The following is a 12,014-nucleotide window of genomic DNA, read 5'->3' as shown; positions in this document are numbered from 1 at the left end:
TGTCGGTGAATGAGCATGCACAACAACAGAGCCCGGGAACTAGCTCACCCTAATTACATGCAGCAGTCATCAATAGTATAAATTCCACCTGTGCTTTCCCTGCTTTGAGAAGTCAAAATGTCTGCCATGAAAAGGGTCTATTGCGAATGCTAGCTCACTGTCATGACTCGCTGTGACACTTTAACAGAGCTGAGCCATGGTTAATGTTATTAGTAACACTTGAGCCTCTGCTGAAAAACCAAAATGTATATACATTAGCTGTGAGAACACTTCCAACAAACAAATGCAGGGGCAACTGTTGGAGTACATGTCTGTTGTAAACACCAGAGGCCTGCTTGCTGGGGACATGTGACGGCTCAGATGTAACAGGTGGCCTTTACCTCCTAATGAGCAGCTCTCCCTCTAGGCAACACTATCAGCGCACCTGCTGCTGCTCTCTTTATTTATTCATGTCTCTGTACATGTGGTCTCTCATGTTTCTAGCATTTTACACATTGTTGTGCCAACGCCTTTCTACCTGAAATCGCGCTTTAGACAAGACTGCTACAGGATTACAGAAAATGTCAGTTTTTAAATATTATTCTTGTACTTGTACTTCTGAATGAATGTAACTGTGTATGCTGTGGGCACCCTCCTGGGATTAAGGTAAACAACACCCAATTTATGCACTCATTGAATGAGCAATTTTCACAACAAATTGCAGTGCCACTTGAAGGGAAAACATTTTCCCAGTAGGTCTTACTTTGCCTGTGAATGGAAAGCTGTACTATGCTGTGTGCATGTGCCTGTGAGTGTGCTTGTGTGTGGTGACCCACCTTGCCCCTCTGGTTCAGTGGTTCTATGGTGAGCGCGTCGGCTCCTATGTCAACGATCATGCCCAGCTGGAACCCGTCGGTGGGGTGGGGCGCCCACACTGGCTTCCCATCCTCCATGGCTTGCCTCCAGTCAGCACGACCACAAAACTGGACGGGGGGGGAACATGAATAAACAAAAGCACATATGTGGCTTGAAATGCAAAGTATAGTACACACATTTGCATTTTTACTGAAGGATTTCAAACAAACTGAATTTGCCTCAAAGCCAGTCCCATTGCTGGCTCCCCAAGGCTTGCATAGCTACACAATAAGTATTTCACATTTTCTTTATAGCTGACAAATACAAGTTGGTGTCAGCGCTAGTGATTTAACACCTGAGCAAACATAAATCCACTGTGAGGGTAACTTCTCTCTGTCACTGTTTTTTTTTTTGTTAAGCACCTGTCTGATATGCATGGCAGCATTTACTGCATCGTCACTTAACTAAACCTAACAAATCATGAAATCCTTTAAACACAATATTTTGTCTGTAAATGTCGTCTCTTACTTGACATGGAGACTAATATCAAAAAAGTAAAACATGGGAATGATTTTACCATCAAACTGATCTCTAGAGGCATTCCTCAGTCATTTGCATTATGTGATTCAGATCTGACCCACTGCTGCTGTCTGCTTCATTTTTCATTAACCTGCTATTCCTACACTGATCTTGTAAGAGAGGATTTTCTTCTGGCACGCGACTGGGGTTGTCTCTCTTGTGAGGACAACACTACCTGAAGTGACCTGACATGGTGAACTGCCCAGCCAAAACAATTCAGTCTGCAGCATCTCATTTCTTTCACAGTGTTTTTGGCCTGCATAGAGACCAAGCTAACACAATTAAACTATGACATTTTTTTCAGGTGCACTTGCTGAGTGTATATTATGTAAGTCAACAGCCATTTGGGCATCATTTGGAAGTCTAATGCTGCCTTACACATAACGTTGAAGGTCGGAATTCCCTAGTTGAAACTTCCTCAAAGTGTTCCTGGTGCAAGACGCCAAAAATTATGTGTACACACAACTGACCCCCTCAGCAGTGCTGCCTCCATGCATTATAAACAAAATAACAATGCCAAATGAGGTAACAAACACCATTTTATATTTTGTTTTACAGCACTTTCATACTTGGCAACATATCTGAACATTGTATTTGCCTAGCCTTACACAAATTATACAGTACTGTAGTCTACAAATATACCCTACCCCCTTCCCATGGGTGCTGCCATTGATGTGTGATGACCTATTTTGGGGTAGATGAATGTGCCCAGAGTTTACAAGTAGAAAGTCTGACTTTGACTGTCTTTCCATTGTACTTTTCCTAGTTGGAGGTTCGAGTTCTGAGTTGTCTGGAATGCAGCATTAGACAAGAAGAGCATATAGCTGGCTGGCTATCTTAAGCGCTGTTGTCTGCGACAAAATGTACACCTTTAATCATTTGGCTGTATATTAAAATTGGAAGACAGTACTCTGTATTTGATAACAGCACTTGGACCCATGCAGATGCAGACTACAACCAAGTGGATCGCCTCAGCCTGAATTTCGTGTTGACAATCTGTATTTTCGTATGCATGTCATCAACGCTTCTTGACAGTTAATCCTACAACCACAGCAAAGCAAAAGTGCTGACGCTATGCTTGACTATCCTATTAGCTGCAGGGATTGACGTCAAACGCCATAGAGGGTGGCTGGTGGAAACTGCTGATGCATCCACTCAAAGTTCAACAGGTACATCAACTCAGCATAATGGTGAATCCACCCTTGAGAGAGACTGGAGACAGTAACCTGTAGTGACTATCTCCATTATGTCTTTTGGACCTAGATGAGGCAAGAAAACAATGACCTTGCATCTTTCACATATTTTGTTACATTACTGACATTACTTCTACAGCTCAGTTGACAAGAAATAGGAAACTTAAAGATGATTTTTTGAATAGTTGATTCCATTGTGTTAGATAAAAACCAGTTGACCATTTCTTTCTTACTCATCAAAAGAGAGCTCCTTGCATGTTATTGGTCACAGTAATTAGCTAAAAGCAGAGCAGGCATCCTTTTACTGCTTCATGATCAAACCCATGTCATTTCTGGTCAGTCGACCTATATCTAGCTAATTTCCAGTCACTCATTCAGTCAGGACTTTGTAACACAAGGCTCGAACAATAAAATGGAGATAAAAAGTACAATTACAAGCTGACATGCTGTTATCTCAGTTTATCGTTATGTAGCACATCTATTATTGGAGAAAAAATCTTTGTTTACAATAGATGTCTGTGCTCAATGTGGGTTAACGGCCAAGAGAGATGATGATTTCACACATCAAAGGACCGACCTACCATCAAGGCCCAAACTAGCAGAAAAGATTAGGCGATTTACAACTGGCAAGTAGAGTGAGAGAGTATATTTTACTGTAATGCTGAGAAATATAGTTGGAAATTTGGTGTGACTTCCTCTATATTTTGATTTATGTGGATCGTAGCCTACCCTTGTGACAAATGAACAGTAAGAAGAATTCTACTACTGTGATTGATGCGTAAAAAATTGTGTTCAGCTGAGTGAAAAAATGAGTAGATGGTGGACCAACATGGTTGTTTTACCATTGGTGTTGCCACCAAGCCGACTTAAAGTCCATATAATGTGGTTATTGAAAGAAGTAACTCTCTCTGTTATTGAACAGAGAGAGTTCATAATTTTGTTGCCGAGTTGATGTCATATGATGCTGAAGAATGGTGGACGAAAGTAAACATTGGGTTGACGGTAAGAAACTTTCACCAAATCTATGTATTGTATGGTCACTGTATCGTTTCCTTTGCTCTTCCTTGTCACTCAAATACTGGAAACAGCTGTCAAGCTGTTGTTTAAACACTGAGCGATAAAATGCAATACAACTTCTTTTTGGCATTCATGTTGCTCCCTCATTCCGACATGACGCACATGAACACACCGAAGGCGGAAGATTGACTTCCCAACTCAGGAAATGGGACCATCCGGGGAGCATGTGAATGCAGCATTAGATACTGAAAGCTTTTTAACCTTTGGTTGTAGAAAGCAGAGAATTAATTGTTTTCACACTGGCTGTCACTCAAAAAACCAACAAAAAAAACCAACAAAATCTGATTCTACAACATTCACTAGTGCAGGCAAAGTGAAACAAGCATATCTGTAACTCACACAAGCTGTGTGTACACTACATAGATGGCATATGCAAATTTGCACTGGTGTTCATTTAACTATCAAACTGTAGGGAGGGATGTTTATAGTGAATTGACACAACATACTCCAGTATTTAAACCACATTCAAACATAATCAGGAGTTTAAGAAAAGCACCAGAAGGAGAGAGGACAAGATTACTTTCCCAGTTTGTTATCTTCAACCTTCAAGTGTAAGATCAAGGCTGGGGAGGGGGGGATCCTAAAGCCTGTCTTAGTTAGATCACTGATAACCACAAAGCTTTTCCACAGTTTCCTACTTCAATCCAAGTTTAATTACAGCATGACTACACAGGAAATACACTCAAGTTCAAAACAAATTCTAAATGACCACACATCATGTAATATTAAAAACAATTACATCTATTCTATATTATCTGGCTTTTTTTAATGTACCGAGAGCTTTGGGATTCTCATGCAACTTTCAAAGAAAACCCCCAAACAATCTGGTATATCACTCAGGGAGACGGCCTGTGGCCTAAACGTGAACATCACAAAGCAAAGGCATCACTGACAAAACACAAACCAGTCCCTCATGAGTAACTGACTCTGCAGCCCTAAATCCTCTTAGTGTTTGACCTTAATCCAGACGGGGAGGTGAGACGCTTCTACTGAGATCCGAGCCTGACAAATAAAAGTCAGTGATCAATTGCAAAATGGTGCAAATCAGAGCACAGAGACACATACACTGCACAGAGAGGAAAACACACATGCATGAAGGGACACTGGCTCAAAGTTGAAGCGGGACACAAAAACACACACACACGCCTCTTGTTTCCTGCCTCTTGTTTCCTGTTCTCTACCAGGCGAAAAGGGGACATGGAAAACACTTTGGATACTAACAACAGGCCAACAGGATGAAGAGAGATGTAGATGGAGAGGGCACACTATTTTTTTAAAAAAATGGTATGGTAGATTTCTGGGTTAAGAGGTGTTGACTTGGCTGTGATGTGGGACAGTCAATTAATAATTTTAAAAAAATGAATAAACCTTATGCAACCATGTTCATCAGGTTATATAGTCTTGGGATACTATGAATATAGCAAAACTATTAGTTTCTATTGAGACAACAGTTATAGGCTACTTTTGTGATGCAATGCAGGTGAGAATGGGTGGAATATGTCCTTTGTTACAGTGACTTTTAAAGAAAACCTCATAATTAAATGTCTCTAAACTAAGACTAACGGTACTAAGTCCCTTATAAATAAACCTCTGTTGGAGAAAACTTAAACTAGACTAATGCAAGCAAGTGTTATTTATTTATTTATTTATTTAGATGATTAGCATACGCAGTAGCTGCTCTCGCTCCATCCATTTTACTGTAAAGATAATTCAAAGTACCTCGAGCTGTGTCCGACTAGCTACTCGTTAACGAAAATGTCAAAGTTAGACAAAAGACACTTACGACTCGTTTCCTTCAGACAGTCAAATGTTCGTAACGGGCGAAAATGACGACTTTTAAGCCCCTCATACGGATGTGTAGTTGCAGTAGTCCAACTTCAGCCGCTGTCTGTCGCCGGGGCAGGAGAGCAGGACGGAGCCGCGCGCTGTATGGGTGACAGGCGGTGCAGGTGACGTCACGCAGACTGTACACAAGTGAAGGTGCGTTGAAGTGCTGCTCGTAAGGTCCCGTGTCAGGTAGATTTTTGTTTTGTTTTTTATTACTGCTGGTTGTGTTCTTTGTGCAGTAGAGGGGGGGGAAAGCATTTGGAAAGTAATGTTTGGTTTTTGTTTTAATTATTTAAATTACTTAAAAAAGATCTAATATCTAAAATGTGTCTTTATTCCCGTCACAGCAACAGAGAACACACTGCTGTGACATTTGAAAGCACCTTACAGGTAGGCATGTTACTCTTGTTGTAACGTCCAGTTTTAAAGGTGCACTGTGCAGTTTTGGGGAAGAACATTTAATCAGAAGATGAGAAAGACTCTTCCTTTTCCTCTGGTTTATTCAGTTATGGGGAACATAAATATTTCTGAGTCTGTATTATTACCAATTCTGAGTATGAATTCCTTCTCCAAAACTACATGGTGCCCCTTTAAATATAGGGTGACATAGAGTAAAAAAACAAACAAACAAAAGATATCAAATATCTCTCTGGTAACAGTTTGGACCCATGTATTACACTTTAAATGCATTTTTCTGTATGCCACTGTGAGGAATATTTCATTTCACTATTCATGGACCATGCAGCATGTTTGTTTAATCATAAAAATGTAGTCAGAGGATAAACTGAACACACAACTGCTCTACTGGCTACAATGACGCGACAGCAAATGCTGCCTTGAGAGTCATGAATATTTAAGAGGCAGGTAATCTAAAACTTTTGGGGGGATTTTTGAAGGAGACACCTAATCCACCACTGAAAGCCACCATTGGGTTTGTAAATCTAATTAGGATATCTGATACTCCTGTATTGGACTGTATCTGATTACTGAGTCTAGATGACAGCATGTAAACATCAGCATGACATTCTTTGTCCACAAGTTGAAAGTCATCCCAAATAATATGCAACAAAGACAAGCAACAATTGACTACATCAAATGGTGACATATCTTATTTGGGGATCATATGATACATCAATAACTATAGTACAATTATGAAAGGAAATGTTTGTTTATTCCTTCTGATTCTAGTCAGTATAAATAAACAGAGGAATTATGTCTGTTTAAAGCTTGAAAAAATATTTTGTGTTTGTTATTCTGATCATGTGTTATACAAGCCACAGTAATTCTGACTGTTGTACTGTAACAAAAAAAACAGTTGAGAAATAAATTGAAGATCCAGACCAAGTAGTTCATGTGGAGGGCCACCAGTGTATAGTTGCATGGACAGTGGCTCCCTCAGGTGGCCACAAATAGGACAGGCAGCTCTGTATATCTGAAGCCAAATCCCAAACCAACTTGCTTACAGGACTGTAGAGAAGAGAAAAAAAGAACAGGAGCGACACACTGGAGAGCTGATCATCACACGGAACCAGCACGCTCTGGGGAAATACTACACAAGCAAAGTAAGGATACACTCTTGGACACACAATTATGTAACACTTGCAGTCATGGCTTAGACAATATGATGATGATAGATGCAACACCTGTGGCATATTACAGAAGAAAAAAATATAAATGTGAGAAATGTGCATTTATGTTCAAGGTAGAAGCAAGAGTAGTGCTGTGTGTGTCGCATTTATTGTTCCTGAAGGACACACTCATCAGACTGCAACTAAGGAATTATAATTATAATAGTATAAATAAAAGTAAAAATATATAATGAATTTGACTTCTTGAGAAGAACAATTATCATATTCCACTGTTAACCTTGGCAAAGTTAAAACTTGTGCTTTTATGTATATATTTAGATTTATATTATTGAATTGTTTCTGTTGTATCCATTCAGGCATTGTCATAAAAAAGTAGCCAAATTTAAGATATCGAGTTAAAATATTACTTTAGTAAAAGTAAAAGTGATCCATATTGGATATTAACAGTACCAAAGTTATATTCATTGTCAGAAAATTACTTTTGATGCTTAAGTAAAAGTAAATTAAACGTATATTAACATGATTGTTCATAAAGGTCAACAAACTAATATTCAGCGTTTTTCTGATTATATGACTATATATGATTATATGAAATTATATGACTTTTAATCTGATTGCTGATAAAATAAATCAATTTAAAACTGTACTACTCAGGCACTGACGCAGCATGCAACCTGTAAAGTAACTAGTAACTAATGTTGTAAAATAAATGTAGTGGAGTAAAAAAGTACATTTGCCTCCAAAATGTAGTGATGAGAGAGTATAAAAGAGCAGAAAATGGAAATACTCAAAGTACCTCAAAATTGTACCTATACAGTAATTGAGTAAAAGTACTTAGTTACATTCCATCACTGCATTTTTAATTTGAAATAATCACATAACCTGACAAATATTGCAGTTACTTTTTGCAACTTTTTAAAGCATCATGCAAAGCAAATTGTTTGTAATCAGATTACTCAGACTATAGAAAGCTGGCACACTCACATTGTTTAGCATCTATGTTGAAATGCATTAGCCATTGTAACACAAATCATTATCATATATTATAAATAAAATAATACAATAATAAGAAAAAGAAAACACAGGTAGTGAAGCATAGGAGGCTATGTGACTTGTTTATATGAATGTGAATAATAAATGCAATAAAATGGAATGATGTTTGAATGTTTTGAAATTATTTCAGTGTTGTTTTTTGGAGATTAACCTGCCTTCCAAATATCTGATAAGGTTTGAAGATGAGTCAGCGTATTCATCGGCCCCTCCGCTGTCAATCACTCGACTACTTTCCCAGCCAATTATCTGTCGGGCCCCAGCTGCTTTGGACTTTATCTGTGAACTGTTTATGAAAGTCCTATCACACACACATTCTGCGGTGCCTGCGGAGGAACATGAAATGCTTCTGTAGGACCACCAGTGTTCAAAGCTCCTGCAAGTCTTTGCAAGCTGGCAATACCTCTCTACTTCTGTCTGGAAATAGCTCTACAGGTAGGCCATCCACATTTTAAATTGCACTATACTGTTAAACGCACAATAACTTTTTCTTTATCAGGGGTTGAAATTGATTCTTGTATAGGTGTTGCCAAGTTTATAACAAAAAAGACAAATATGACTGCATGTGTTTTTGTTTTTCTATCCTTAGCTATTTATCTCAAGAATGAATTCATCTAGAAAATATATATCAACTGGTTTAAAACAGTTACTTTCTTTCTTAAACTTGCATCTGTGTTATTAAATGTGTGGTGTGCGTTTTTGCAACTACCAAGAAAAAAAATGTGTATTTTGAAAAGCTCATTTTGCGTATATGTGTGTGAAACAAATGTTACATGTGTTCTCATTAAAATGGGATGTTTGCTTATCGCAGTAGGGTGTGCTCTCTCAGGAATTCAGTCGCTTGCAAACTGAAAGTAATGCTGGGTTTATGGCGGTGCATGTGTTTTACTGCTGAAACAAACGTTTACTTCTGAGTCGTCTGTTTCTGTTGTGAAATATAGTGTTATCCTGAAGATCTCCACAGCCATTCTCTAGATATTTTGTTAAATGATTTGTATGCTTTTACTCTCTGTTTGTATCTACCAGTGTAGCCCACCGACCAGCCCATGTAAAGGATGATAGGAGAGAAGCTGTTGCTGTCCATGATACTAATGTCTGTGCTGAGTTTACTGACACTACAGACATCATATGGAGAGCACTTGGCAGAGGAGTCGTGCACCGTTCAGATCCTGGTCCCTGGACTCAAAGGCATGCTATTCTACTTAGTTTCTGACACATAGACCATGCAAAGAAAAACAAAATAGAATCTGAATAATGTTTTCCTCTTTTTCTTCTTCGGCAAAAGGAGAACCAGGAGAGAAGGGACAAAAAGGCACACCAGGGAGACCAGGAAGACTTGGCCCTCCTGGAGAGATTGGTATAATGTTATTGCACTTGCAACAGCAGAATATTTTTGTTTCCCAATGCGAGTAAAAAACTGATGCATCTCCTCCTCATTTTTAAGTTGAAAAAAAAAAGAAGTGGGTTAAAGGTCACATTGCTGGGGCTGATAATGTGCTGTTACATCACTGCCAGGCCGTCCAGAGATGGCCAAGTGTTTACATTTGGGTGAGAGGTTGGAGGAGAACTGATTTGAAGAATCCACTGCTGTGGACAAGTGTTTACTGAAGACCTTAATGAGCAGTGAAGGGTGCTTACATACTTTTTTAACGGAGATTACACAGACTCAGCATTTTAATTAATGTGAAAATAGAGGATAATTTAATTTTAATTGACTTTAAGGTGCAAAAAAATGGTCTTACAAGAGAGTCAACAGCTTTTTTAAGTAGACCGCATTGTACTAAAATATTTTTCTTTTCAGGTCAACCTGGGCTTAAAGGCCAGAAAGGCATAATGGGACGTTATGGAAAAGTGGGCCCAAGTGGAATGAAAGGTAATTAAAAAAAACTTCACATGTAGCTGTGCATGAATGAATTAAGTAAAGTATATTTCATGTCTTATGAATAATTACATTTCAAATCACAGGGGTAAAAGGAGACATGGGGGATCCCGGTCCAAGGGGCCCTAATGGAGATCCAGGTGAGATATTAAACCATGTTATTGAGTTTGTCAAACAGATTACCGCAGGATTAGACGGACACATTTGGCGAAATTGGAGAACTAATTAAGACAGCCGTGAGGTAATCCCCCACATTTTTGCCTTATCAGGTGTTCCATGTGAGTGCACACCAATTAGGAAGATGATTGGAGAAATGGACATTCTTGTGGCGCAGCTCTCCTCTGAGCTGAAGTTCATTAAAAATGGTATGATCTTAGAGCATTCTTTATTCATTCTACTTGTGTGTTTCACAGCCCAGTTGGCAGAATGAAATGTTGGCATTTTACGTTTCGGCAAACCATGGAAACGTTAAATTTGTTCCATGCATCCCATATCACGCTCAGATTACATGTATATAAGCCAATTTTCACGTCAGGAGGTGCCTACACAGCATGGCAAGACTACTGCCAAGTGAGAGACCACTAATTGAATTGGACCACTATATCTGTGATAGGCCAGTATCGGCTGATAAGATCGCTAACCTGCGACATTCATCAGGCTCTAGTTACTTTACTGAACATAAAGAAATGTAGGTTTCAGCATCTCAAACATAAAGTTTCAACATATCCATGCTTTGCAGAAACATACATTGCCAACATTTAATTCCCTTATCATCAGTTCTTGTATCTGTGCTATTGCTTCACCTGTTATCCTTATAGAGCTGCAAATGCTGGGCACGTCAATGTGAAATTTATAGAAATACAAGTGCTCATTTTTCAGCACTGCCCTCCCCTGCAGCTGTTGCTGGCATAAAAGAGACAGACAGTAAGGTCTATCTGTTGGTGAAGGAGGAGAAGCGCTACACCGATGCGGAGGCATACTGTCAGACGAGGGGAGGGCACCTGGCCATGCCCAAGGATGAGGGAGCCAACGCGGCCATCGCAGGGTACATAACCGAAGCAGGCCTCAACCGAGTCTACATCGGCATTCATGACCTGCAACGTGAGGGCGTGTTCACCTACGTGGATCTCTCTCCCATGACCACTTTCAGCAAGTGGAGAAAAGGGGAGCCCAACAACGCCTATGATGACGAGGACTGTGCTGAGATGATGGCCTCTGGGGAGTGGACAGATGTGGCGTGCCACCCCACCATGTATTTTGTTTGTGAATTTGACAAAGACAGTGTCTGAGTTCAGCCTCTGCAAAAGAGACTGCTTCAAGAATGTATAGCTATAATGGAACACAAGTTAGATGTGTTGTTTGTGCTTTATCCTCTATCTGTAAATAGGATGACAAAAGGACATGCAAGTTGTGCAAACTAGTATATTTTCTACGTTCTCTTTATCCTATAAGCTCATAAGCTATTTATTTTCTTAACTCACAAAGCATTCAGACTTGTTGTCCTTTAGTGAGGTTTTTACTTATTTTAAGTACACCCTTGATCTCATACTCTGCGATTACTTTCAAACAGCATGCCAGGCAATGTAGTGACTTTTTATGTTACGTTATGCAAACTATCCACTGAGCAATATCTGCAACAGTGCCATCAACAAACAAGACAAACAAGCCAAATATGGAAGGCTGTAGTACGTGCATGAAATATAAAATTAAAGGAAGATTTTGGTTCCAGTTGGGTGCTTTTAATCAGAGAAACTGAATACAATATTCATCCTGTATTCATACTCATGTTATAAGTTATGTGGCGGTTGTTGTAAAATAAATTTCCACTGATTATTTAAAAAAGAGAGATAGTGTCTGTGCATTATTTTCTGCCCCTGAGCTGATATAGTGCAGCAGATGAATCAAATACAGCAGACAGTCTCCACCCAGCGGATGAAAGTTGTACTGCACTGTAACATTCTGACCTGTCATAGAAGGAAATGCAGT

At 39.2% G+C, this 12,014-nt stretch overlaps 2 protein-coding genes across 4 annotated transcripts in view; one reads left to right on the top strand and one right to left on the bottom strand.

Moving 5' to 3' along the window:
- Positions 1-5,550, bottom strand: part of myo6b (myosin VIb) — a 41,061-nt gene extending 35,511 nt beyond the window's left edge. For both annotated transcript variants that reach the window (XM_073483711.1, XM_073483712.1), the window contains exons 1-2: positions 5,467-5,550; positions 816-962 (exon numbers count right to left, since the gene is read on the bottom strand). In XM_073483711.1, coding sequence (XP_073339812.1) covers positions 816-932 — 117 coding nt within the window. In that variant the 5' untranslated portion in view covers positions 933-962; positions 5,467-5,550. The remainder of the gene's footprint in view (positions 1-815; positions 963-5,466) is intronic.
- A 2,905-nt stretch (positions 5,551-8,455) lies between these two features.
- colec11 (collectin sub-family member 11) lies at positions 8,456-11,874 on the top strand. 2 transcript variants are annotated; one of them, XM_073484213.1, is made up of 7 exons: positions 8,456-8,584; positions 9,176-9,337; positions 9,435-9,506; positions 9,951-10,022; positions 10,115-10,168; positions 10,298-10,393; positions 10,926-11,874. In XM_073484213.1, the coding sequence occupies exons 2-7, from the start codon at positions 9,205-9,207 to the stop codon at positions 11,315-11,317; spliced, it is 819 nt and encodes a 272-aa protein (XP_073340314.1). In that variant the 5' UTR covers positions 8,456-8,584; positions 9,176-9,204; the 3' UTR covers positions 11,318-11,874. The 2 variants fall into 2 exon arrangements, with proteins under 2 accessions (XP_073340314.1, XP_073340313.1); XM_073484212.1 differs by having other exon boundaries at positions 8,457-8,584; positions 10,908-11,874.
- The last annotated feature ends 140 nt before the right edge of the window (positions 11,875-12,014 follow it).

The sequence above is a fragment of the Pagrus major genome, chromosome 16 (assembly GCF_040436345.1).
Source record: "Pagrus major chromosome 16, Pma_NU_1.0".
Taxonomy (NCBI): domain Eukaryota; kingdom Metazoa; phylum Chordata; class Actinopteri; order Spariformes; family Sparidae; genus Pagrus; species Pagrus major.
This window is presented reverse-complemented; position numbering and strand designations above follow the sequence as displayed.

What these genes read in the sequence shown, in the direction of transcription:
- colec11 (XM_073484212.1), top strand. Translation starts at nt 9,205, where the DNA reads ATGATAGGAGAGAAGCTGTTGCTGTCCATGATACTAATGTCTGTGCTG. An exon ending in TGGCCCTCCTGGAGAGATTG is followed by an intron (nt 9,507 to 9,950) that starts GTATAATGTTAT and finishes TTTTCTTTTCAG; the next exon opens with GTCAACCTGGGCTTAAAGGC. An exon ending in GCTGAAGTTCATTAAAAATG is followed by an intron (nt 10,394 to 10,907) that starts GTATGATCTTAG and finishes CTCATTTTTCAG; the next exon opens with CACTGCCCTCCCCTGCAGCT.